This window comes from Lycorma delicatula, chromosome 4 (genome assembly GCF_047948215.1).
Source record: "Lycorma delicatula isolate Av1 chromosome 4, ASM4794821v1, whole genome shotgun sequence".
In the NCBI taxonomy this organism is placed as follows: domain Eukaryota; kingdom Metazoa; phylum Arthropoda; class Insecta; order Hemiptera; family Fulgoridae; genus Lycorma; species Lycorma delicatula.
The window spans coordinates 170,245,406-170,271,781 of record NC_134458.1 but is presented as its reverse complement, the minus strand read 5'-3'; the positions used below and the strand labels follow the sequence as shown (position 1 = coordinate 170,271,781).

Here is a 26,376-nt window from a genome sequence, read left to right as displayed (position 1 = left end):
TTAGAGGCTCTACATGAAAGCGATCATTTTCTTGTGCAAATTGTAACTGATGTTACAAGGAAAACATATCCCATCTCCAAAAGATGGTTGTTTGATAAGGCAGATTGGACGAGCTTCACAACTAAGATGATACTCCCTGAAACAACTGGACTTATCAAAGCTGATGTCGACACTATAACTATTGCAATACTTGACTCAGCATCAAGATATTTTCCCAAAACATCGGGGAAAATGAAGAAGCCACCCATTCTGTGGTGGAACGATGAAATAAGTGAAGCTATTAAAAGAAAGAAAAAAGTGTATAACGCTTTTAAGAAACGTCCCACTGTAGATAATTTAATTGCCTTTAAAAAATACAGGGCATATGCAAAACAACTTATGATAGACTCTAAAAAACAATCCTGGCAGCAATACGTGTCATCCATTGACAGAAATACAACTGCATCAGACGATAATTCCTTACCAAAGTCCTGTTCTGACCATCGACAACAATTCAATACAATATAAAGATAATGTGAGATTTTTAGGTCTGTTATTGGAGAAATCCCTAATGTGGGGATTACATATACAGGAATTGAGTGATAGATGCAAAAAAGATAGATGTAATTCCTGTACGGGTGGCAGATGTTAAAAACTATCTAACACAATAAGAAATAGGTGGAATATTGATTAGAGAAGATTGAATACAAAATTAAACTCAGTTAAAACTTCTCCATATAAATGGAAAAGCGACGTGAAGTTGACTCGCCGAGAACAAGTGGCTGTGACCAGACTTAGAATTGGTCACATGCGAATAACAAATTCATATTTATAAACCGGCGAAGAAAGGCCAATGTGTGGTGTTTAACAAAATACTTACAGTTAAGCATCTAATGGAAGAGTGTACCATATATGAGAACCTCAGAAAGAGATTCTGACTAAGTAATAATATTGCTGTTGATTTGAAAAATGGAAATGAAGAAAGGATAGTTGCTTATCTACATGCCAGTGGACTCTGAGAAGTCTCTAAAAAAAAAATGTTTAAAACCGTTTTAAAAACTTTCTAAGGGGTGGGTAGCTTCTCCCCCTCAAGGGAGTCTCAAAGTGTGGCACATATAGTGATGAGAGGCAGCCCTCTTGCCTAGGCCGCCCGGGCTTGCCTGCATGCAAGAGTAGGGGAGTTGGGGCGTATCCAATGATGGCATGGAGGACCCTCAAGAGTGGACTGAGGGCGCAGGGCCAAGGGCATGTGCAAGGCATGCCTGAAGCCAAGTAGGTCAGGGCCGGGAAGGGCAGCCTTCCTGCTGAGGGGTTTTTTGGCCGTCCTGAACAGGTGGTCAAATTGCTCTTATGACATGGGAGGGGACCTCGCTGGGTTACGTCCTATAGGACTATTTATAGGGGGAATTCAACTGCTACGGCATCCTGGGGCAACTGATGTGCTGCTTAACAGTGGTTCTGGTCGCCCTGAGGGTGCTTAAATAATAAAATAAGTGAGACAGGATTTAAAAAAACATAATGGAATTGTAAACATTATCTTTTCCATACTTGTGTTTTAATTTCTCTTTAAATTTTAAGATCGGGGCTCTTTACATCCTGTAAGTGTAGTTTTAGTGTTTTGTCGTTAAATGTTGTGTAAATTTTTGTGCTTTTAAATAAAATGTAAGGGCTCCTTTACACCCTTATATATGATGACCCTGATGGTGATATTAATCTCTTTTAAGAATGTGACGAGGGCTAATGATGACCTTAGAAATCAATGCCCGTAAAACATAAAAAAACAAAAATAATTATAATAAGTTATTGGTATTTGTTTTTAATTTGATATCAACTTCCAAAACTCAAAATTTAAAGAACTTAACAGTATTTGTTTTAAATGTGTTTTGAAGTAAGTGTTAACAAGTTGTACAATAAGAAATTAATTAATTTATTAAGCAATTTTCAAAATTACTTTATTTGAAATTTTCACAGTTATCTAAATAAAATGCTCTCTTTCCAATCATGTAAAGTTTTTAAAAACTTTTTCATAAATTGTTCAAAAATATATTCCTGAAAACATATTCAAAAACATGCTTTCACTTACAATCAAAATATTTATTTTACCCAAAACAATCTCTTTTCTTTTTAACTCACAACGCAAGAAATTTAATCACATAAACTTAGAGTATTAAAAAAACTAGAACGGTTATTATTACAAGAGAGAGTGTGACTAAAAAAACAAGCAGATAAAATGTATAAATCTATTAATTTATGATAAATTTCTATTGGTAATTTCTATCTGTAATCTTGTATCCAACTTTAATTTTGTAAAACACTACCACAGTTATTGAATACGTTAATTTTATAAAAAATGTGGCAAAAAATAAATATGAAAGTTGTTTTATGGATAGCTAAATCCGCCTTAGTATATTAGCAACTTAGAAACCAAGGCAACATGGTAATATGTTAGCAACATTCTCTGTCTTACCTGCAAGAAAAAATAAGTTTAGGTCTTTTTTTCTTTAATGCTATGTTTTAACACAATCACACTTTCATTTTTTTATATTTCTTTCAATAAAACTTATTTCAGCAAAAAATTAAAAATCTCTTAATTTTCAGCTTAAAAACAGTGCATAAATATAAATGTATACAGAGTGTGGTGGTGTGCTGGTTATACTCTTTCGGATCCCACTTGTAAAACTAAACAAAAAATATCCTTAGGAAAAATAGCAATTTCTCCTTCGTACCCTCTGTCTGCCATTTTGTTATTTTTATATACAAATTTATATCTCAAATTCGAATAGAGGAATCACATTAATTTTTGGTAAGTGTCTTATAAAGTTTTAAAATTAGCAAAAAATCAGGACATAAACACCTATGCAAATTACAAAATGGCGGCCATATTTATTTTTCAGTCCGTTATTTCTCCATAAATACTAGTTTTATCAAAATCTATGATTTTGCTAAAATATTAAGCCTTTTATTTTGAATAAAATAAGCATTATATATTTAAAATTGGTTAACAAATAGTTGAGTTATGAGAGAAAATTGATGTTATAATTTTGTGTCAAAATTATTAGGTTTGTTAATGTGAGAAAATTATTACTTAATTTGATACTAATTTACAATACTAGAATTAACAATAAATAAAAACAATTAATATTTAATCGAATTGAACATAAACTGGAGGACATGAAAACAAACACAAAATTACATCAATTTTCTGCCAAACCTCGGCTTAACAGAATTAAAAAAATAAAATGTCACTTTGTTCAAAATAAAATGCTTATTATTTTAGCAAATACATAAATTTTGATAAAACTAATATTTATGGAGATACAACAAATTGAAAAATAAACATGGCTGCCATTTTGTAATTTGTGAAGATATTTAAGTGCTGATTTTTGGCTAAGTTTAAAATTTTATTACCAAGATGCTTATCAAATATTAATGTAGTTACTCTAACCAAACTTGGGATATAAATTTTTATACAAAAATAACAAAATTGCGGACAGGGGGAGAACAAAGAGGAAATTGCCATTTTTCCTAAGGTGTTTTTTTTTATTTAGTTTTACAGGTAGAATCCAAAAAAGTATAGCCAGCCCACCAATTTAGAAATAGCCTGTATATTTATTATTTGTGCATATTTATAAACAATACAAGCTCGCAGCCACAAACGGGGACATTGGTTATACTTGTGTTATTTCTAAGTGAAGTGAGAAACAATAAAAATCAATGCCCATTGGGTTAACATTGTATTATAGTAGTTAAAATATTGTTACTGTAAGATACAGCTACAAATAAAAGTTGTTATAAAATAAAAATGTTGAATAATACAATAAAATTACTGAGTACTGAATGAACTAGACTTACATATTTGTGGCTAGATTTCATTTTCACATTGTTTTTCTTCGTACTTTTTAAACATACATATTTAATACGACAGCACTATGCCTTACTTTAATACTATACTAGAACACATTTAAACAACATGGTTGAATATACATAACTAAAAAATTTTAAAATCCAAGTTTACAATAGTTATTACAAAAGAAGGAACTTATTTTTGTTTGCTTGGAGTTCATGTTGTTTTTCTTATTTACATACAATTTAATACTTTGCAAGTGTAACAAATGAAGAGGATCACAATCACTCTGTTGTTCCATCCACATCATTAAGTGATTTGCGTTGTTGAGAACTTCACTTATTTTGGGTGCATTAATTGTAATGACCACTGATACACATTCACTTTCTTTGTCCAACAAACCATTCCCAAGTGCAGTAACAGACTGTACAATTTCATCATCGATCATATAATACGCTACAAGAGTATCTTTATCCTCTTGAACCCATTCTTTCTTCTAGATCAGTAACCGATAATTTTTGGCCAGTATAAGTAGAGTGTTCTTCAGCATTACTGTTGGTGAAAATACGAATATCCTCAATTTTGTGGTCATTCATACATTTTGAACAACAATTTGCTATTGTCACACTGCTTATATTATTCCATGCAATTCCAGCACTGTACATAACATTTTTTAATGTAAGGGTTTTCAAAAATAGCTGTTACTAACTCTCATTGATAAAAGGCTTTAAAGGTTCAAATAATTCCCCGATCCAATGGCTGGATTAATGATGTATTTTTAGGTAAAAACATGCCTGTAATTTTATTATCTTTTGATTTTAATAAGTCTGGTGGATGGGCTGGACAATTACTGAGCAGTAGTAAAGCTTTCCTTTCCATCTTCCATAGTGCAAATAACTCTTGACAGATGGCACGAACTCCTCGTTAAACCATGTTAAAAAAATATTCTATGACATCCAAGAATTTTTATTGTTCTTATAAATCACAGGAAATGATTTCATGTTTACATGCTTGAAGCATCAAGGACTTCCATATATAAAAATTTTAATACATGATGACAATCATCCTTTCTCGGTGACAAGCAATTAATCGCATTATAACCGTATCTGTGGTTTTTTAAACCACATATTAGCGAGGTTGTACTGTATATAATATAAAAAGGTAAATAAATTTATATCTTTCTAATTAAATATTTGAATTGGAATTATGTAATAAATGTACTAAACAATGTCAGAGAAAAAACCATAACAAATTAGATAGTTTTTATAAATATTTGTTAAAATAAATTCATACCAATTAAAAGTTCAATCGACTAAGTTTTGAATTATTAGAGAATCTCCTGTATCGTAGGAGTTTTTATAAGACCATACAGTTAAGTTTGAGAAATAAGCTACAAAAATTCTTCTGAAATTACATTCAATTTTAACAATTACTCATATAATTGAACAACATAAACAATACAATACTATTAAACAGAAACAAGGAACTCAACAATAAAAAAGTATATTAAATTATGACTCACTGACAAAAGAATTCAAGAAATTAGAATAGCTTAACAAAGTTATGAAGGTCATACAAAGACGCTTTCAATTTTTCTTTAATTTTGAAAGTTATAAATTTTATAAAAGATACTTTTAAAGAACTAGCAGCATACATTTTATTTTACAGTAATTTCTGATATTAAATTGTATTTGTGCTACACAATTGTTTTAAACAGTGCATTGATCACAAACATGTCACACTTACAACAGTAAGTTCAACTACTATATAATGACTGGAGCGAAAATGTCACTTATGTCTGAATATCACTCATACTTTGCAGATTTTGCATATGTATTTGGTGAGTGTAAACAACAACAGGAATCATGATTTACTATCACTACAGGTGGTTGAAATGTGTGCACACTAGATTGTAAGGGGAGAAAAAAATATTGCACAAAGAAACACATGCTGCCATTTTGTAGTTTTATTTCCCTACTAATATTATTCCAAAAGTTATTGACTCATGTGTTCTTTTTTGTCAGTTGCCATTATTATAGAATCAAGATGCCTACTTTGTCAACTCGTCTAAAACAAAGTGCAGTGACTGAACTTCGAACAGTGGAAAAAATGAACACTAGTGACATCATCGTCGTCTATGGTGATGAAACTGTCAATTGAAGTACTGTGAGTAGGTAGGCTCTCACGGTTTTGCTCATCAGAAGCCAGTAAAGCAAATATTGAGAATGAACCTTACATTGGTTGACAAGTTTGTAACTGATGAGAAACACCTAAACTACGTAGAAAGACCTCCTAGGTGTGCTGTCAGCAAGGCTCTTGTGAAGTTGAAATTTGAATTTATTCCACACCCTCTACTCCATACTCTTCAGATTTGACATCCTGGGATAATTACTTTTCCCTGCAATTAAAGAGGATATTGAAGGTATTCATTTCCCCATGAATGATTAACTGAAGGAAAGACTACCAAATTTTTCACCGATAAAAAAAACTGGTTCACCATTGGAAGAAATGTGTAACTGTAAATAGCGACTATGTGAAAAAATAAATGTAAGTTTTTATAGCAAATAAAATGTACTTTTATAATATATTTCTTTCAATTATCTACCTCTTTTTATCTATGAGCTTGAAACATCATGCACAGAATGACTGTGGATGATATTTCAGGCATCCGTTGTATGGTGTGACAGGGTTCTTGAGAACGGCTATGGCACCTTTAGAAGTGAGATTTATGTCACTTCTAATTGATTTATGTCAGGTTAGTTGAAACTACTCGGTTATAAATCAAACAGATGGCTTAATAATTGAAATGGACATGCTAATATCCTATAAGAATTTCCATAACTTCTGTCAACACCCAAAGCTAGTAAATTACACATAGCATTTGTCCCACTTTAAAAAAACTGATTAATTAAATACAAAATTGCCATCAAAATTTCATGACATTAGTAATATTTTCTTGTATCTATACAACTTTAAACAGTAGAGTGATGATGAATTTAAGAAAAATTCAGCAAGACTGTTTACTTTAGTTTCACATACTAAAAATGTACCTGCTGGATTATGCTATTAAGTGGAAGATAACAATTCACACACAGAATTTCTCATAATAATAATAACAACTAACTTTTCCTTAATTTACACATTTATTTCAAGTCTGTATCAGACAAGTTTTAAATATTAAACCGCCTTTTTTTTAATGTAAACTGAATGATATTAAAAAGATATAATATCATTGAACAACTTCATTAAAACATTCCAGATTAGAAAAAAAAACAAAAAAAACTATAATATAATGATGTGCAAAACAACATACCGGTCTGTTAGGTTTGTGCGGTTTGACAATTTGATATGGAAAACCATTTTTAACAAGAACTGCTTGTGAATCACCAGCCCATGCGACATAAAGCATACGTTCTTGAGGTCGTAATAAACAGCAAACAACTGTGGTTCCACTCTTTAAATCCTAAAAAAAAAATAATATTATTAATTACAAGCAAATATAGTGATAACATCAAAATTATTATTTTTAAAATAAGCTTAAAAGCACAAACTTCAATTTATTAAATTTTCATGAACTTTTAGATAGAAAATATTTATTTTTAATAAAAAATCAAATTTCATGAATTAAATAGCAGTACAAATTGTACCTGTATAAGCTTTTAAACCAGCAAAGCAAAAAAAATGAAGCTAACCAAAAGATCTCAATGGATTAATGGAAGTAAAGAACAATCCATTATGTTACCAAATATATTATTAAATACTTCTAGTACAGCAGGTCTTGAAAAAGTATTTTTTTTGTCTTCAGTCAGTTGACTGGTTTAATGCAGCTCTCCAAGATTCACTATCTAGTGCCAGTCATTTCATTTCAGTATACCCTCCACATCCTACATCCATAACAGTTTGTTTTAATATTCCAAATGTTGCTTGCCTGCAAAATTTTTCCCTTCTACCGCTCACTCCAATATTAAAGTGACTATTCCAGGATGCCTTAATATGTGGCATATAAGCTACTTTCTCCATCAATTTGCTGCAACACCTCTTCATTTGTCACTTTATCCACCCATCTGATTCTTAACATTCTCCTACAGCACCACATTTCAAAAGCTTCTAATCTTTTCTTCTTAAATACTCGATCGTCCAAGTTTCACTTCCATATAAAGCTACAGTCCAAACATATACTTTCAAAAATGTTTTCCTGATGTTTAAATTCATTTTTGATGTAAACAAATCATATTTCTAAATGAAGGCTGGTTTCATCTGTATTATTTGGCATTTTATATTGTTCCTGCTTCATCCATCTTTAGTAATTCTACTTCCCAAGTAACAAAATTCTTCTACCTCTACAATCCTTTCTCTTCCTATTTTTATATTCAGCGGTTCATCTACATTACATTACTTTTGTTTTGTTCTTGTTTATTTTAATGCAGTAGTTCTTGCGTAGGACTTCATCCACTAAAATGAAATCATCATTGTTCATTGTTTCTTCTAAATCTTTTTTACTCTCAGCTAAATTACCATATCATCACCAAATTGTAGCATTTTCATCTTTTCACCTTGTACTGTTACTCCACATGTAAATTGTTCTTTAACATCATAAACTGCTAGTTCTATGTAAAGATTAAAAAGTAACGGGGATAGGGAACATCCTGGTCAGACTCCCTATTTTATTACGGCTTCTTTCTTATGTTCTTCAATTATTACTGTTGCTGTTTGATTCCTGTAAATGTTAGCAATTGTTCTTCTATCTCTATACTTGAACCATAGTTGTTTAAAATTCTGAACATTTTATTCCAGTCTACGTTATCAAATGTTTCGCCGTGACGTCTGTATGTACGCACGTATATATATCTTCCGCAAACCAAAAACAATAACTCGTAGGAAGTTGAAATTTTGGATTTAGGATTGTTGTTGAACACCAATCTACATTTCATTATCACTAAATTATGGTTGCTATCAATGTCTGCTTCTGGATATACTTTACAGTTGACGAGTTTATTTCAAAATATTTTCTTAACCATGATATAATCTATCTGATAACTTTCAGTATGGCTCGGCTTTTCCCAAGAGTATATTCTTCTATTACGATTTTTAAACTGGGTGTTGGTAGTTACTAAATTATACTTAGTGCAAAACTCAATAAGTCAGTCCCTTCCTTCATTTCTTTTGCCCAGCCCATATCCACCCATAATATTTCCTTCCTTGCCTTTTCCAGTGCTTGAATTCCAATCTCCAACTATTACTAAATTTTCATCCCCTTTTATATGTTTAATCGCTTCATCGATTTCTTCATATACTCACTACCTCATCATCATCATGGGCACTTGTACGCATATTGATCTTAACAATTGTTGTCAGCTTGGTTTTTGATTTATCCTGATTACAATGATTCTAACGCTAAGCTTTTTGAAATACTCTATTCTCTTTCCTCTCTTCTTGTTTATTATGAAACGTACTCCTGTCTGCTCTTTATTAGATGCTGAGTTAATTAATCTAAAATCACCTGACCAGAAGTCATTTTCCTCTTCCCACCAAACCTTGCTAATTTCTACTACATCTACATTTAACCACGCATTTCCCTCTTTAAATTTTCTAACCTACCAAACTTTCTAGACTTTTAAAATCCCATGCTCTGACTCATACATTGTTATTTTTTTAATTTTCTTATGACCCCTGTCTTAGCAATCCCCACCTGGAGATCTGAATGGGGGACTAGTTTACCTCTGGAACATTTTAGTAAGGAAGGGACCTCCATCTTCGTTACATGAACATGCAGAGAGCTACATTTTCTTGAAAACAGTCTGCGTGAAATAGTCTAAGATGATTTAAACAAATTACTGTTATATGATACAGAACAAGAAGAGTAACAAAGCTATCACCACTACTCTCGGCTTCATTTTAGTAAAAGTACAACATTATGTATATACTGAACTACTGCAGAGGACAGAGGTAAGACAGTTAATATAAAGAGAAAACATGTGCATGGATAAGAATTTCTACATCTTTTCCCATAAGTGGTCAAAAAATGCAAACATTTTCTTTAAATGTTTTACAGAAATCATTTTCATGACACACGAAAACATATCAGAGGGTGCAACTCCAGTTAAGATTTGATTTGGTCACCCATTAAGTTTTTATTACACAATATAGTAGGGAAGAAAATGTTATTATACTCTTCATGCATAACTGGTTGCTTTATGTTGTATTTATTTTTTAAGAAATACTCAGTACAATACTTTTAATATATCATATTATTTAAAATTTTCATCGACTTAGATATGCTCAAAGCATACTTTTACACCAAACTGCTTAAACTCTTGAACACAGCCAAGCCTGTAAATAAATTAGCATGATGACAGCCTAACACTTTCCTAATTGAGCTAAACGTTGAGAAACATCATAAATATCATTCAATAATTTTCAAGCTCTGATGTAACACAAAGTAATTGTATGCATACATTATGTATCACTTATATAAATATGTAAGAAGAGTGACAACAAAAGTTCCTTAAATTGTAGTGATGTAAAGCTTCATAAAAGAGGGAGGAGGTTAATCTTACAGATAATAATAATAATAAAAACAATAATTTTATAATAACCAAATAATTGAGAAAAATTGGGAAAAGACAGAAACTTAAGATTTAAAGTTTACAAACCCTTCAGATTAACCAAACAGGGAGTTCAGCCATGAGTTTGACTTTTAGTGAAACCCATAGGTAGGAAAGTCCTTAGAGACCTCACTGACTGAGCTACTCAAAAATGAATAAGAATTGTTTTTATTTCATTAACATTCTTATCAGTCTTACTTATGCCAAGTAATCTACCAATTTGGTTCAGGTCCAGACTACTCATCCTCAGGTTTTGAGACCTGATTTGGGTTCTCATCAAAAATAAGGGAGGACATCTTTCAAGAAATCTTGATTAAAACATCAGGGGGGCCCTCCAGAGAGGACCAAAGTTTAAAAATGAAGAATTATTAACAAATTCTTACCATTCTTCCAGCTAACCTGCTCTTGATTAAATTACAAGACACCAGTCTGTGTTTTGTTATAGATGTGATTCTAATAAAAAAAAGCAATGTTTCAAAAAATAGATAAAATCGGAATGGGTTATCTACACACTCCATGAAAGCTAGCTGTTTGCAATAAACTTCCTTAGTAACTACTGTCCAGAATTCCCATATGACTAAGAAGAGTAAGAACCAAGTGTCGTTACTGTGAAAAGAAAAAGACTTAAATGTTCACTATTTATGGATGAGTAGTATATATATAGTATAGTATAGTATATAAATAGTAGTAGTATATATATATATATATATATATATATAGATTGTATATCTTAAATGTCTCCCTCTATGAATCATGAGACCCTGCTGATGGTGACGGGGCTTGAGTGCTCAATGATATAAGGTAGCTGGACCAAAGGTGCAACCATGTCAGAGAGGTATTTGTTGAGAGCCAAACTAAGAAATGATTCGTGAAAGAGGGCAGCAGCTCTTTCAGTAGTTGTTAAGGGTGTAGGTCAGGAGGACTTAAATGGCCATATCAACATCATTCAATCTTCTGAGTACTGTGCAGCTGAAAGCAATGGAAAACTACAGCTACTTTTTCTCCAAGTAAATGTAACTCTCTGTAGTAACAAAGATGGAGGCGCCTTCCTTGGTAAAATATTCTGGAGATAAACTAGTTCCCCGTTCGGATCTCCATGTGGGGACTACTAAGGATGGGGTCACCAGAAAATTAAAAAATAACAATCTAAGTGTCAGAGTGTGGAATGTTAGAAGTCTAAAAAAGGTTGATAGGTTAGAAATTTAAAGAGGGAAGTGGATAGATTAAATGTAGATGTGGTAGGAATTAGTGAGGTTCAGTGGGAAGAGGAAAATGACTTTTGGTCAGTTGATTTTTTAACACAGCTTCAAATAAAGGACAGGCAGGAGTAGGTTTCATAATGAACAAGAAGATAGGGAAGAGAGTAGAATGCAATAGCATTCTACTCTCTTACATTCTCTCTCTTAGCATTCTTCTGCTCTCTTTTAGAATAGCAAAATGCATAGCAACAGAATCATTGTAAAAAGGATAAAATCAAAACCTAAGCCAACAACGATTGTTAATGTCTATATGCCTACAAGTGCCAATGATGATGTAGATGCCAATGGTGATGATGTAGAGTGTGTATACAAAGAAATTGATGAAGCAATTAAACACATAAAAGGAGATGAAAATTTAATAATAGTTGGAGATCGGAATGCAAGCACTGGAAAGGCAAAGAAGGAAATATTGTGGGTGAATATGGGCTGGGCAAAAGAAATGAAAAAGGGGACCGACTTATAGAGTTTTGCATGAAATAATTTATTAATTGCCAACACCCAGTTTAAAAATCATAATAGAAGAATATACTCATGGGAAAAGCCAGGCCATACTGAAAGTTATCAGATAGATTATATCATGGTTAAGCAAAGATTTAGAAATCAACTCGTCAACTGCAAAGTATATCCAGAAGCAGACATTGATAGCAACAATAATTTAGTGATAATGAAATGTAGATTGGTGTTTACAAACCTAAAGACAAGATGTCAGATGAATTGGTGGAATTTAGAGAAACTTGAGGAAGTGGAGGTAAAGAAGATTTTTGAGGAGGACATCACAAGAGGTCTGAGTAAAAAAGACAAGGTAGAAAATGTAGAAGAAGATTGGGAGAATGTTAAAAAGAAAATTCTTAAATCAGCAGAAGTGAACGTAGGCAGAACAAACAGAACTGGTAGAAAACCTTGGATATCAGAGGATATATTGCAGCTGATGGATGAGTGTAGAAAGTATAAGAATGCTAGTGATGAAGAAGGTAAAACGACCTATCAACAATTAAGAAAACTACAAACAGGAAGTACAAATTAGTGAAAGAAGAATGAATTAAAGAAAAGTTTCTATAAGTGGAAAGAGAAATAAATTATCAATGGTAAAATAGACGGAGCATACAGTAAAGTTAAGAAAATTTTGTAGTACATAAGGTAAAGTCGATAGATGGGTGGAATATATTGAAGAGTTATACGGAGGAAATGAATTAAAAACTGGTGTTATAGAGGAAGAAGAGGAAGTCGAAGAGGATACACAAAGGGAGATACAAAATACTGAGATCAGAATTTAATAGAGCATTAAAGGATTGAATGGGAGAAAGGCTCCTGGGATAGACACGATACCTGTAGAATTACAGCACAGTGCAGGTGAGAAAGCAATAGATAAATTATACAAACTGGTGTGTAACATTTATGAAAAAAGGGAAGTTCCGTCAGACTTCAAAAAGAGTGTTGCTGTCTTGATGTCAAAGAAAGCAGGGGCAGATAAATGTGAAGAATACAGTACGATTAGCTTAACTACTCACTCCTCAAAAATTTTAACTAGAATTCTGTACAGAAGAATTGAGAGAAAAGTGGAAGAAGTGTTAAGAGAAGACCAATTTGGTTTCAGGAGAAGTATAGGGACAAGGAAAACAATTTTGGTGCTCACATTAATAGCAGAAGAAAGATTGAACTAAAACAAACCAACATACATGGCATTTATATACTTAGAAAAGGCATTTAAAATAAAATGTTCAGAATGCTAAAAAATTTAGGGTTCAAGTATAGAGATAGAAGAACAATTGCTAACATTTACAGGAACCAAACTGTAACAATAATAATTGAAGAGCATAAGAAAGAAACAGTAATAAAAATCTGATGTAGACCTCGTGACTTCCTTGTACACCTGTTAAATTACATATACACATTTTTTAAAATGAAAATACATAAAATTTTATCTCATTAATAACCTCTCGTAATTTTTTCTTTTTTTTATCGTTATTATTGAATTATTTCTTTAAAAATTTTTTTTTACAATCCGAGGTTATAATTATATTTAAATTTAAAAAAAAATTAAAAAAAGGGGGATAAAGTCTGATTGAACCGATGTGCCGTCCCCTTGTTATTTCCAAATATTTTATTAATTAAAAGTTTATTTGGCTGTAAGTCTGGAACCAATTGAAATAAATACCACTTATGATATATCATTGAAAAATTCTCAATGAAGGCTTATTACTGCAGTTAAGAAAAAAGTCCAAAATCCAATTTTGTTTTTTTAATTTTGGGCTTTTTTGAACACTTGGTCCAGTCAATTTCAATCAAAGGGGAAGGTGCACAACTAGATGTTACAAAAATCCTAAATCCCAAATTTTAACATCCTATAGGTAATTGTTTTTGGGTTACGCAGGTATATGTATACCTGCGTACATACAGACATCATGCCGAAACATTTGATAACGTAGATTGGAATAAATTGTTCAGAATTTAAAAAAAATTATGTGTCACGTATAGAGATAGAAGAACAATTGCTAACATTTACAGGAACCAAACTGCAACAGTAATAATTGAAGAACATAAGAAAGAAGCCGTAATAAAAAAGGAGTCTAACCAGGATGTTCCCTATCCCTGTTACTTTTTAATCTTTACATAGAACTAGCAGTTTATGATGTTAAAGAACAATTTAGATGTGGAGTAACAGTACAAGGTGAAAAGATGAAGATGCTACGATTTGGTGATAATATGGTAATTTAGCTGAGAGTAAAAAAGATTTAGAAGAAACAATGAACGGCATGGATGAAGTCCTACGCAAGAACTACTGCATTAAAATAAACAAGAACAAAAGAAAAGTAATGTAATGTATGTAGATGAACCTCTGAATATAAAAATAGGAAGAGAAAATATTATGGAGGTAGAAGAATTTTGTTACTTGGGAAGTAGAATTACTAAAGATGGATGAACAGCATCTTGTATTTTCAATACAAGATGCTGTTAAAAATAAAATTACTTACTTGATATTTTAATAAAGTATAATTATAATAGAATTTATGCATCAACATTTAATTTATACTTAAAGAAATTATACAAAAATTAACACTTGATACTTTCAATTAATGGTTTCAAAATTCTGTAATGATTTTATTGGCTTGATTTTTTAAATACAATTCCCTCATGAGTCAGTACTAAGTACAAGTTAAGTTAAAAATTGAAATAATCCTAAACCAATAACTGCATTACTTACCACATCTTACTGTTGGGAAAGAAATTCTTTGATGGAATTAAAACTACTAAGAGATTTTTATAAAAACATTTGTATTGAAACCAGTATAAACATCATATGGTAATTTTTTCATGAACACTGGTCTTTGTTACACTCAAATAACATTGTTCTATAAGACTAGCCAACTTGTTTCATAACTGTCCTGATTGTGAATATCTAAATTGCTCTTAAAAGCTGTCTGCGTACTATTGATTATTGCTTTATAGTAAATAATGTGGGAATTATCATTATTTGTAGATATTTAAAAGAATAAAGGCTAATTTCTTCATCCCTGTTATATATTTAAAGGTTTTGCTTTGTAGCTTAAAAGAGCTTTCTAAATGTTTTTTAGATGATTTCCAAAACAGAACTGATTATTATGTATGAGAGATTATTATCAATCCATAATACGGTAATCTCATCAATTTACCATCAACAAACTTAGGGTAAAAGTATTTGAGCTTATTTTTTGGAAGTCCAATTGTATGATCACTGCGAGAGAAGCTATATATACAATCATTACACCTACCAACTTTAGGTATTTATTTTCTGTCCTACAGTACTGGGTTATTACTTATCATAGAGGTGACTTAAATGCAATGTATGCTGGAACATAACAGAACAAATTGTCTCACATACTGACAAATGCTATTATCTTGTAGTTTCATTCCCCTACTACAAGCATTCCAAAATTTGTTGACCCTTTATTATTTATTGGTTGACATTGTTATGGAGTTGAGTACGCCTGCTATGTTAACACATCTAAAACTACATGCAGTGACTGAATTTTTAATGATGAAAAAAGTGAACGCTAGTGACATTTATTGTCATCTAAAAGCCAATTATGGTGATTAAACTGTTGACTGAAGTACTGTTAATAGATGGACAATAAAATTTTGTGTATCAGTAAAGTGAATATTGAGGATGAACAATACAGTGTTTGACTGGTTTCTGTGGCTGATGAGAAGCACCAAAAAAAGGTGGATTAATTAATTCAAAATGACCTTCACATCACAAAAACATGCATAAGGACATTAAAACACCTTAGGAGATGTGTGTTTGTGTGTCATGTTAGGTGACTGATGAAGCAAACAATTCTGGAACACGATAATACTCGGCCGTAGCATGCAACTGCCGAGTCTCTTGAGAAGATGAAATCTGAATCTATTCCACACCCTCCATACTCAGTAGATTTGGCACCCTGTAATTTTCACTTTTTTCTGCAATTAAAAATGAATATTTAAGGTATTCATTTTACCGTGGATGATCAACTAAAGGACACAGAGAGGTTGTGAATCAAGGAAAAATAAACGTTGTGACTATGTGGAAAAATAAACGTATGTTTCTGTAGCAAATGAAATATATCTTTTCGCCAAATTTGTTTCATTTGACTATCTCTTATTTGCAAGTTTACAGCGACTGTACATTACATTTCAACTTCTCCTTGTAACATTATTTTCTTGCATGCTAAATTTTCATATATATATATATATAATGGTACCCTTCAGCGAAAGATTATTCTATGTAATTCTAATTATTTTGTATTTATATGAATTATAACCACTTCTCTTATTTACTAATTAATATTGTGGTTAGTAATAGTGTTTTTTAACAGTTTTCCTTATTCAGATCAAGCTTTTGAGCTGTTAGATCATTGTTTGGCCCCCATAAGTATAAATCATGTGTATCAATATCTAGAAAATTAAACATGGTTACTAATCAATGTGCTTATATTTATGAATATGCAATCTTTGCTAAGAAAAATTGTAACTTATTTAAAAAAAAATAAAATAACAATATCCACTTCTAACATAGAGATGATAGAATTGCTTTTGTGTAACTCTATGAAAAGGCTTCATTATGATTTTGTTGTCATTTTTAATAGATTACTAGACCATTTAAAAAATTTTCTAACCAGTTAATTTAAAATACAATTTACAAGATTATCCTTTACAGAAACAATATTAGTCTGTTGATGAGCTTTTAAATAGTATAAATTTAAAAAAAAAGTAAAAACCTCTTAATTTTCTATATCTTGTTCACTGTTACAAAAATGTCTGCTCAATCTTCATTAACAACTTCAGAATTGTGATTTATTTTATAGTTATTTTTCAGATTTAATTCTTTATGTATTTATCTTAACATTATTTCATATTTTAAATATGGTGGCCCTATCAAACATCCACCAACAATACCTGCCCATACATTTACTTTGACTGGATACTGTGTAAGTGCCTCATGATATCAGTGTATATTAATATCAGTCCAATATTGACAGTTATGGCAATTTACATTGCTGTTTAAAAAAAAATATGACTACATCACTAAAAACTATGTTGTTTAATAAATTAGGATCTGTACAAACATTGTTCATCAACTTCACAGAACTCAAGTTTTCAATTGCAGCCATCTTCAGTAAGTTCTTGCACCAGATGAATTTTGAAGGGTTTGAAGTTTTCGAATCACTGAACTTTGTTAAATGTTATGTTCTTGCACTACTATCTGAGTAGAAGAATATTAATTCTCAATAAATTCTTGCATAATCTAATGATTTGACATTATTTGTTGCAGATTTATGCCTTCCTGGTATTCCCCAATTATTAATGATCCCAGTTTTTTCAAATTTCTTCATGGTTATTGACATTGTATCTTTTGAAATAGGGTTATGATTATTAAATATTGCATTGAAAAATTCATAAACATCATATAATGAGGTTATATAATTCATAAACCTCATTATATGATGTTTATGAACAAAACTCTCATCATTAAAAGCGTGACCCTCTCCTGTTCACTAAGTATATGTTGTGATATTAATTCAGTAAAAAACAATTGTAAAAAAAGATGTAAATAACAAAAGTGGCTAACAAATGCAGTAAAGGCAGACAAAATCAATTAGCCTTAAGAAACTAACACTTTAGTAATGAAACACTCTAAATGGAATATTACACAACAATGAAGTAAGCTTTTTTTTGCAACAATGAGAAGAGACCATCAATGATCAGCATGATTAGATGACAATATTTTTATTTATTTACTCATTAAACTGCAACAAAAACAAATTTTGTGTTAAAAAATAACATTTTTTTAATCTTTTAAAATTTTAATTTAATTTCGTTTTATTTAATTTTATTATTTGAACTTACTAAATATAGTAATTTTCAAAATCTAAACTTTATCTCACTGCCATTTTGGATACAGACATCATACCAGCTTTTTATTTATACCATTTTCTTGTCTTAGAGACATTTAAAATGATGTATTACAGAAAGGGTGTTGTCATTTAAATATTTGAGTTACAGCCCCTGGATCACCCCACAAGAAGGGGTTGAAGTTCTATTTCTTGTCAAAAGGTAAAGTAGTGGGCCGATACCTTATCCTGAAAGTTACAGTATTCTATCTGGAACAGTTTTAAAGCTGATAAGAGGTTTCCATATTTTTGACTTGCTCTATAGATGTATTATTATGTACTTATCATAATAAAAATAATATTTATTTTATTCTCCCCAAATAAATGCTGGTGTATTTACTTTTTTTTTTAACTCATGTAGTAACAAACCTACCCCCCTGATATGTCATGCTTCTACAACGCATAATTATATAATGATTTAAATTGATATACTTACCAGTTTTTTCATCATAAATAAGATGAAACATAATACTAGTTAAATGAAGAAAAAGAATCTACTGTTACTGAAGCTTTACAATTATACAGTAGGTAACAACAGAGACAAATAGTTAGTGAATGTAATTTAATATCTAATAATAACAGTACAATACCTTATCTACTTACATCTTTTGCACACTTTTCCTTAAAATAGTCATCAGTTTTAATAAAAGCATCCTGCAAAGCAGTTATAGGATCTTCAGGATAATGAGGACTCTCCATGAGAAATTGATGTAAATGAGAAACAGAATAGACAGCAGCTTCTGTTCCATTGTGCCCATCAAAAACAGCGAAATAACTAGCTGTACCATAACCCTGATAAAAAAAATATATATATTTAAACAAAATAATTATAATAATATATAATAATAATTATAATATATAATAATAATTATAATAATTATTATAATATAATAATTATATAATTAATAATTATAATTGTAATAAGGATAAAATCAAAACCTAAACCGACAACGATTGTTAACGTTTATATGCCTACAAGCGCCCATGATGATGATGAGGTAGAGTGTGTATACGAAGAGATTGATGAAGCAATTAAACACGTAAAAGGAGATGAAAATTTAATAATAGTTGGAGATTGGAATGCAAGCATTGGAAAAGGCAAGGAAGGAAATATAGTGGGTGAATACGGGCTGGGCAGAAGGAATGAAAGAGGGGACCGACTTATAGAGTTTTGCACGAAGTATAATTTAGTAATTGCCAACACCCAATTTAAAAATCATAATAGAAGAATATACACTTGGAAAAAGCCAGGCGATACTGCAAGGTATCAGATAGATTATATCATAGTTAAGCAAAGATTTAGAAATCAACTCGTTGACTGCAAAACTTACCCTGGAGCAGACATTGATAGCGACCATAATTTGGTGATAATGAAATGTAGATTGGGGTTTAAAAACCTGAAGAAAAGTTGTCAGATGAATCGGTGGAATTTAGAGAAGCTTGAGGAAGAGGAGGTAAAGAAGATTTTTGAGGAGGACATCGCAAGAGGTCTGAGTAAAAAAGATAAGGTAGAAAATGTAGAAGAAGAATGGGAGAATGTTAAAAAGGAAATTCTTAAATCAGCAGAAGCAAACTTAGGCGGAATAAAGAGAACTGGTAGAAAACCTTGGGTTTCAGACGATATATTGCAGCTGATGGATGAACGTAGAAAATATAAGAATGCTAATGATGAAGAAAGTAAAAGGAACTATCGGCAATTAAGAAATGCTATAAATAGGAAGTGCAAACTGGCGAAAGAAGAGTGGATTAAAGAAAAGTGTTCAGAAGTGGAAAGAGAAATGAACATTGGTAAAATAGACGGAGCATACAGGAAAGTTAAGGAAAATTTTGGGGTACATAAATTAAAATCTAATAATGTGTTAAACAAAGATGGTACACCAATATATAATACGAAAGGTAAAGTCGATAGATGGGTGGAATATATTGAAGAGTTATACGGAGGAAATGAATTAGAAAATGGTTTTATAGAGGAAGAAGAGGCAGTTGAGGAGGATGAAATGGGAGAAACAATACTGAGATCTGAATTTAAGAGAGCATTAAAAGATTTAAATGGCAGAAAGGCTCCTGGAATAGACGGAATACCTGTAGAATTACTGCGCAGTGCAGGTGAGGAAGCGATTGATAGATTATACAAACTGGTGTGTAATATTTATGAAAAAGGGGAATTTCCGTCAGACTTCAAAAAAAGTGTTATAGTTATGATACCAAAGAAAGCAGGGGCAGATAAATGTGAAGAATATAGAACAATTAGTTTAACTAGTCATGCATCAAAAATCTTAACTAGAATTTTATACAGAAGAATTGAGAGGAGAGTGGAAGAAGTGTTAGGAGAAGACCAATTTGGTTTCAGGAAAAGTATAGGGACAAGGGAAGCAATTTTAGGCCTCAGATTAATAGTAGAAGGAAGATTAAAGAAAAACAAACCAACATACTTGGCGTTTATAGACCTAGAAAAGCCTTTCGATAACGTAGATTGGAATAAAATGTTCAGCATTTAAAAAAAATTAGGGTTCAAATACAGAGATAGAAGAACAATTGCTAACATGTACAGGAACCAAACAGCAACAATAACAATTGAAGAACATAAGAAAGAAGCCGTAATAAGAAAGGGAGTCCGACAAGGATGTTCCCTATCTCCGTTACTTTTTAATCTTTACATGGAACTAGCAGTTAATGATGTTAAAGAACAATTTAGATTCGGAGTAACAGTACAAGGTGAAAAGATAAAGATGCTACGATTTGCTGATGATATAGTAATTCTAGCCGAGAGTAAAAAGGATTTAGAAGAAACAATGAACGGCATAGATGAAGTCCTACGCAAGAACTATCGCATGAAAATAAACAAGAACAAAACAAAAGTAATGAAATGTAGTAGAAATAACAAAGATGGACCGCTGAATGTGAAAATAGGAGGAGAAAAGATTATGGAGGTAGAAGAATTTTGTTATTTGGGAAGTAAAATTACTAAAGATGGATGAAGCAGGAGCGATATAAAATGCCGAATAGCACAAGCTAAACGAGCCTTCAGTAAGAAATATAATTTGTTTACATCAAAAATTAATTTAAATCTCAGGAAAAGATTTTTGAAAGTGTATGTTTGGAGTGTCGCTTTATATGGAAGTGAAACTTGGACAATCGGAGTATCTGAGAAGAAAGGATTAGAAGCTTTTGAAATGTGGTGCTATAGGAGAATGTTAAAAATCAGATGGGTGGATAAAGTGACAAATGAAGAGGTATTGCGGCAAATAGATGAAGAAAGTAGCATTTGGAAAAATATAGTTAAAAGAAGAGACAGACTTATAGGCCACATACTAAGGCATCCTGGAATAGTCGCTTTAATATTGGAAGGACAGGTAGAAGGGAAAAATTGTGTAGGCAGGCCACGTTTGGAGTATGTAAAACAAATTGTTGCGGATGTAGGATGTAGAGGGTATACTGAAATGAAACGACTAGCACTAGATAGGGAATCTTGGAGAGCTGCATCAAACCAGTCAAATGACTGAAGACAAAAAAAAGAAAAACAAAATAAACAGCATCAAAAAAGAAACTTGACTATAAATTAAAGATTATTATGCATTAACATCTTTTTTTAAAACACATAATAAAATTACATGAAATAAACTATAAAATTGCTAAACAAAAAATAAAAAAATAAGGCGATGATATTACAAAGATTTCTTATTATTTGCATAGTTATAGTTAGAAAGCATCATGAAACTTGCACCTGAAATAAAAAATTCCGAGCTATTTGAACAAAATTTCTTTTTTTTTAAGAAAAGCAACACCACCACTTTGTGAAAAAACCATTCCTGATCTGAAAATATACTGAGATAAAAATTAAAAAAAACAAACTTTTAAGTCAATAACACTAAACATAGTAAACAAATTTTTAAATGTTTATGAAAAACTACTTAGCAAAATGAATTGAAAGGAAAATAACAATTTTCATTAAATAATTAAAAAACCGAAGAAATAGTTTATTTAAAAATTAATAGTTTTCTAACTCTCATTCAAATTAACAGATGGATAACAAACTGCAGTAAAATAATTATAAAAACATAGATAAAAGCTATGTATTTGTCTATGATATGGTAAATGGAAATTATTTAAAATTCTAAACTCCAGTCATGTGAGCAAAGATGATCACATGGGTTTACTTCAAAATGTTTCTAGTTTTGATTTAAGTTATCGAAAACATTGCATTAATAAAATTTGGTTCAGTCTGTGTTTTCATAACCATATAAATTTAAATATTGCTCATATGAACAGAAACTGCACATAAAAAACCTATTTCACAAAAAAAGTCAAGCTAAGTATGATTTCTACAAAAATTAGGGATCATAAACATTACCAAAGAAATTCTTCGGTACTTTAAAATGCATAGTTATCACAACCTTCAAAACATTAGAAATAAAATGATTTCATAAAAAATTAAAAAGATTAAAACAGGCTACATAAACTACAACACATATTTATTATGTTATTTAAAAAAATATAATTATTACTGGATGTTGTTTATAGAAAGAATCTACCATAAGACAACAAAAAATAAGTTTGATGACCTAAATAAGATGAACATAAATGATTCCTCTTCAAGTAAAACTTTTACTTTAAAGTTTATAGCAACCAATTAAGATTACATATCATCAGATAAGATAAATGTATATTATATTTGTTGCTTATCTCAGAGGTAATAGAAAATTACTACCTATATAAATGATGAAATATTATTTAATATACAGTGAATGACTGAATGAATAACTTTAGGCATATAATTTAAGTCACTGATGTCTCATCTCACAACTACATAAATAGATAACTTCTTTTTCGTTTCTTCCAGATAACGGTGAAAACTGCTAAACCAATCATCACAAAATTTTAACTGTAGCTATCTTATGACCCCTGGAATGCTTACCATAGTTCAAAATTAACCAATTTCACTACTACATAAATCAAAATAAATAAAAATAACTAAAATCTCTTTTGTCAAATTTAATGTTGTCATCTACATCAATATCATGGTCTATGTCAATGCTGAGTTTTTTTGAAAATTATGTGATCTACAAAATTAATGTTACCTTCTAATCTAGTCCACCGGGTTGGTCTAGTGATAAACTTGTCATCGCAAATCACTTTGACAGCAGATTTTTGAAGTCGGAGGTTCTGAGGTTCAAATCCTAGTAAAAGTTTACTAGAACTTAAATACTAAATACTAGACAGAGGATACCAATGTACTTTGATGGTTGAGACTCAATTAACCATAGATCACTTATTGTTCACTGCTTGAACAGATTGGAACAAATACATTAGTAATAATAAATATTTGTCTACTCTGGTGGCGACCCACGAGAACTCTCTAATGCAAACAAAGTAATATTTTGAAGACTTTTCTGTCCTGAAAAACTCTTCAAGATACTGACTTTTCTATCCTGGTTCCATCAGGGTAAACCACAAAGTGCAGATTTGACTTTCAACTTGGTATTAATATTTTCATAACGCCTAGGTCAACGAGGTCACAGTTAGAATTTCTAGGGCTACTAGAATTTATGATCATAGACAATGTGAATCTATATCAGACAGTTCTCAAAGATTTGAAGAGCAATATATATGCTTGGCTCAAAATTGAGTTAAGCTTTCAAGCAATACGTTAGATCAAAAATCAGTCTGAAATTAACTAAATTAAATCTGAAAAATAAAAATTTAATTTTTAATTAAATTTGAAAAATATTTAGATAGGTAAGATAATTACAATACACAAAGTCTGTAAATAAAGTAATGAGACTGAATCAGAAAAACGTTTTATTTACATTCCAATTATACATGGACTCACCTTCGAAGTAGTTCCCTTGACACTTCAAACAGTTTCCCCACTCTTCATACCAGAACTCAGAAACTGGAATATCCTTCAGATGGTCGGTTACATTTTTAAAAAAATGTTTTCTACTGTTCCAAAATGGTGTCCTTTGAGTGGTTTTTTTTAAAGTCAGGAACAGGAAAAGTCACAGGGGTTCAAGTCAGGTGAATAAGGTGGTGTGATACAGGAATATTTTTCTTTGCCAAAAACTCATCAATTGAGAGTGCAGTGTGACAACGTGCATTGTCATAATGCAGCATCCAGTTGTCTTTGAAGGCTGGTCTCACATAGGCAACTCTTTTCCGCATTCTTTCAAGAATTTCTCAGTAAACATATTGATTTACAGTCTGTTCTGTAGGCAAAAACTGCTTATGGACATTACTATCGAAGAAATAAATTAGCATGGTTTGGATTTTTTATTTGCTGATTTTTGCTTTTTTGGAACATGGTGAGTTTGAAGTGTGCCACTCCTTGATCTGGTGTTTGGTTTCTGGGTCGTACTCAAATATCCAAGATTAATCATCGGTAATAACATTTTTTAGAAAATCAGGATCAGTTTCAATTTGTCCTAGAAGATCATGGCACACTTCCACCCTGTTGTTTTTCTGTTTAACAGTGAGGTTTTTTGGGATAAATTTTGCACAAATTTTTTTCGTGTCCAATTCGTTTGTCAAAATTTGATGGATTGTGGTATGGGTCAAATTCAGTTGTTCTGCAATCATTCTGACAGTTAATTGCCGGTTGTACCTTATCAAGTCTCTTGATTTGCTCAACATTGTTGTCACTTTTTGACATTAACGGTCTTCCAGAAAGAGGTCGTCCACAATTGATTCCCGGCCATCTGAAAATGCTTTAAATCACCTAAAAACTACGGCTCATGACAGAGCATCATCTCCATATGCTCCTAAACTTGATTGCAGAACGTTGCTCATAATTAGTATCACTCATTTTTGTAACACACAACAAAAATGCATTACACAAAAAGTTTGTTTACATCTCATGTGGACTAATAATCATTTACGTCTCACCACAGACTAAAAATATTAATACCTAATATAAATCAGCTGTTCATAAAATCATATGTTTACTAGTGTCTTTACAGTGTTGCCACTTTGGCTGACAAAGAAAAAACTAGTCTCATTACTTTATTTACAGACCTCGTATAACCACTGCAATCACAAAAAATGGTCTTTTATTTTTGTCAAGGCCAACACAAGGCGATATCCTGCAAAATTAGATTGAACGGATCCCTTTTGTTGATACGCCGGCGCTACACAAATTCATATAAATTGGAATCTAGCATAGATCTAGATGTACCACATTCCTTTCGATTCATTTTTTCGCTGATGCCTGTAAACTCTTCATTGTATTTGTATGCACCTTGATAACTGGATCTCAAAAGTTAATATAGTGTTGATTAATAGTGTGATCACCTTCAGTATATAAACTGGTTAAAAAGTTATATGACCCAAAATTTTCATCTGTTAGAACCAAAACCGAGGCAATTATTGTTAATGTTATTTCGTCATTTATATTTGATAGTGTTGCGTTCTTTGGAAAACATTAATTATGTAACAGTAATGATGGATAGCTCAAACAGAAGTGAAGTAAAACTTTCTCCAATTGTTGTAAGATATTTCAGTCTGGAGGAGGGAATTCAAGTTAAACTTTTAAATTTCAATGGTCAGGTGAAACTGCTCAAATTTTGACTCGGTATCTTTTGCAGCGTGTGAAAAAATACAAACTTGAAAAGTTGATTTGTTATACTGCTGATACCACTAACAGTAACTTTGGTGGGGTAAAGAGAAAGGGGAATGAAAATGGGTTCAGAAAAGTTCGAAGTGATTTAGATAGACCTATTTTAGGAACTGGTTGTCAGTCTACATTGTACACAATTCAGTACAAACAGCATGTGATTTTCTACCCCTGACATAGAAGTTATTGTTATAAAAATTTATAAATATTTTCACATATATACAGTAAGAGTAATGAAACTTAAAGAGTTCTGTAAATTTGTGGAAATATATTACAAAAAAGTATTATCTCATAGCAGCACAAGGTTCCTTAATTTGTTACCTGCAATAGAAAGAATTCTTTCCATTTTTGTGGCCTAAAATCATACTCCTTATCTTGTGATAAATGCCCAAAATTATTATTTGATTTTTTTGAAAATCTAGAAAGTGAACTGTTATTTTGAAATTTGTATATGGTATTCTGCAGTTATTTAATAATGTAGTTCCGAAATTGGAAGCGAATTCTATCACAGCAACAGACGCATTTCGGACATATTCTGAATTAATTTGTCAACTTCAGGAAAGAAAAACCCACAAATTCACACCATCTTCTGCCAAAGAATTGCTATGCACTCTAAAAGAAAATAATGATGTTCAGGAACAAAAATTCTTCTCAAGCATTGACAATTTTT

General features: G+C 31.2%; 1 protein-coding gene across 1 annotated transcript in view; it reads right to left on the bottom strand.

Annotated features, from left to right (window-relative positions):
• The window catches only part of LOC142324071 (uncharacterized), a 761,232-nt gene that overhangs the window by 600,916 nt on the left and 133,940 nt on the right, over positions 1-26,376 (bottom strand). The window contains exons 4-5 of the mRNA XM_075364700.1: positions 18,701-18,889; positions 7,137-7,286 (exon numbers count right to left, since the gene is read on the bottom strand). Coding sequence (XP_075220815.1) covers positions 7,137-7,286; positions 18,701-18,889 — 339 coding nt within the window. The remainder of the gene's footprint in view (positions 1-7,136; positions 7,287-18,700; positions 18,890-26,376) is intronic.